Source organism: Cyprinodon variegatus, unplaced genomic scaffold (genome assembly GCF_000732505.1).
Source record: "Cyprinodon variegatus isolate N-32 unplaced genomic scaffold, C_variegatus-1.0 Scaffold1049, whole genome shotgun sequence".
NCBI classification, from domain to species: Eukaryota; Metazoa; Chordata; class Actinopteri; order Cyprinodontiformes; family Cyprinodontidae; genus Cyprinodon; species Cyprinodon variegatus.
In genome coordinates this window covers 91,157-93,771 of record NW_015151502.1, presented here as the reverse complement: position 1 = coordinate 93,771, position 2,615 = coordinate 91,157, and the positions used below count along the sequence as shown (strand labels likewise).

The 2,615-nt window shown below is 30.4% G+C and overlaps 1 protein-coding gene across 2 annotated transcripts in view; it reads right to left on the bottom strand.

Moving 5' to 3' along the window:
• Positions 1-2,615, bottom strand: part of LOC107101059 (natural killer cell receptor 2B4-like) — a 25,559-nt gene that overhangs the window by 7,281 nt on the left and 15,663 nt on the right. For both annotated transcript variants that reach the window (XM_015399816.1, XM_015399817.1), the window contains exon 2: positions 333-638. In XM_015399816.1, the coding sequence (XP_015255302.1) occupies positions 333-638 (306 nt within the window). The remainder of the gene's footprint in view (positions 1-332; positions 639-2,615) is intronic.

Below are 2,615 nucleotides of genomic sequence, written 5' to 3'. Positions count from 1 at the left end.
CAAAGAATATTGTTAATAACAGTTCATTCATAATCTAACAATATGGAAAATTACCTTCTTCACATAAATATTCCCTACATTTTTTTCACTGGTTTTGTTTGCTTGATTTTGAAAAATAAATAATAAAAAAATAACAATTTTAAAGGGGCAAACTTGAGATGTTAAAAATAAAGCTAAAGTGTTTTTCTTGAGTTGATTTTTTTCATTAATTACAATTATTACATTTTATTAGTAATAAAGAAATGCCATATTACTAAAGCTATTTGAAAAACTCTACACTTGTTTTTATCCCTACAAGTTGTTTTGCTTGCTTAGCTCAGAACCATTCTTACCATGAACCTGCAGAGTGATGGTGACTGTAGGTCTTTGTTGGCCATTGGCCTCTGAGATGAACTGGAAATCTCCAGAATCTTGAAGGGTCAGTTCTCTCACTGTTAAACTAAAGCTCACATTATTGAACTCCACTCTGCCCTGAAATAGATTGTTTGCAGTAACACCTGTATCATGATATGCAACTACTGAGTTTCCATATCTCCATCTTGCACTGCTGACTCCTTCAGTTGGTAAATTTGATGAAAGCTCCACTGAGTCTCCAACTTTTCTATCAATGACTTGTTTTTCTCCTGAAGCCTCCACATCTGAAACAAAACATAATCAGACATCATTTAAAGAGACTGGGATATTTACATCATCCTTTCCTTAAAGTTTACTTTGTTTTAATGTTTCTCATGAAATTAAACATTACATTTTCTCAACCCACTATGATTTTTTATACTATTACCAGCAGTATTCCCTGAAAGGTGGAAGAGTAGCAGAAACATTTTATTTCATTTGAAAATCTTTCTAGAATTTTTATTAAATATATAATTATCTATATGTGAATGGACAACAATATTATTTTAGATTCTAAATGAAAACAAAATTGCAATTTAAATAAAGTTATTTTAATTAAAAAAAATAACTAAGAGTGACAATTTTGCATATTAGGATCCAAACTGAGCCCCTGTTGTTACTAACAGGCATCCGTTTAAACACATTTTACCTTAATTTCAACTTTTAAAATGTTCTGTTTATTTCATTATAGCTGTTTGTTATTTAAGTTTTCAGGAAAAAGAAAAAAAAATATTGCTGATCTCAAATCAGAGCTTCTATTTTTCATTGCTATCAGTAAAACATATTTGCAGGTGATCAGTTTATACTACCAGACTGCATCTAGAGTATGCTTACAAAAAAAAAAAAAATTAAACTTGTTGTTTGAATGAGTGTGAGATTGGATCGGTTCCCCTTAAATACTTGCTGCCTCCAGTCACCTCCTCTCACATTGACATATGACTGAAAACAGACTGACCCAGACTATTCCTGGCCAGAAACCAGGAACAAAATTAGACAAAAAGTTGCAGTGCAATAGTAGGTTAAATACTTCTATGTAAGAGAAAATCTACAAAATTATTGTAAATATTTATCAAATCTCACATATTTTGGGCCTTTGCAGCTCAGTTTTCATTAACTGAGAAAAACATAGAAACAAAGACATGAAATAAGCACAAATTAGGGAAATGCTGTTTACTGAGTTTTAGTGAAATTAGGGAGATTGCCAGGACTTGAGTCGAAACATTAGTAATACTTTATAAGGGGTGAGCATAAGACTGACATTACACCGTCATAAACATGAAAAACACCTTTCATTGGCATGAAGGAGTTTTTATGAAGCTTATGACTGCTGTCATTCAATGTCATTTGGTAAATGATCACACTTTTTGAGAAAAGTGTTTAAGATGTCTTTGTAATCACAATTTGACATTAACTATGAAATCATAAACCATTATAGATATGTTTTGATTAAATGTGACATATTTATAACGGGTTTATAATTAACCTTAATTATAAACCTTTTAAAAGAAATGTATATATAAGTCATTTATTTTTCTGACATCCATCATTTAATTCACCCTGTTATCATATATTTTGGTATTTTTCGTTTTTTTTTAATATTTTTCATATAAAAATAAGTATTTGGACACCATGCTAAGTTCTCTATGCAATTATGTATGTTCTCTCTGTATGCCTTTTTATATAAAATATTATATCAAAACCCTGTGAATTAATATTTACTTTGACCCCTGAGCAGTGGTAACCAAGGGACAAATTGAAGAAATAAAGCCAAAATTGCCAAAGTAGAAAGATGAATGTTTTTTTTTTTCTCTTTGCTTTTTTGGAGCAATGAAGATTTTATTGGTCTGTGTTTAATGCATAATTCATAGCAGATCAGGAAGTTTGCTTTGGGATGGAAACCTTGTATGTCTAAAACCATTCCTTTATTGTGCCTTGTTAGCTTGTCTGTTTGATATATTTTAACCAATATGATGTGTTGAAATAGATCTGCTATTTTCCCAACTTTTGTGACACACGTTTGTTTAAAGTAGGGCATTAATTCATAAAAAAGGTTTATTTGAACTCTATAAAGTTTTCTGCTCAGCAGCAATGATGTAATTGTAGTAATTGCAGTATAGAGGCAAGAACTGTCAGTCTGGTAAAGAATCATTTTAAACATTTTAAAACTAGACTTAAACCTTCTTAAGTTTTAGTGGACTAAAGCCAACTAAAAATATAACATA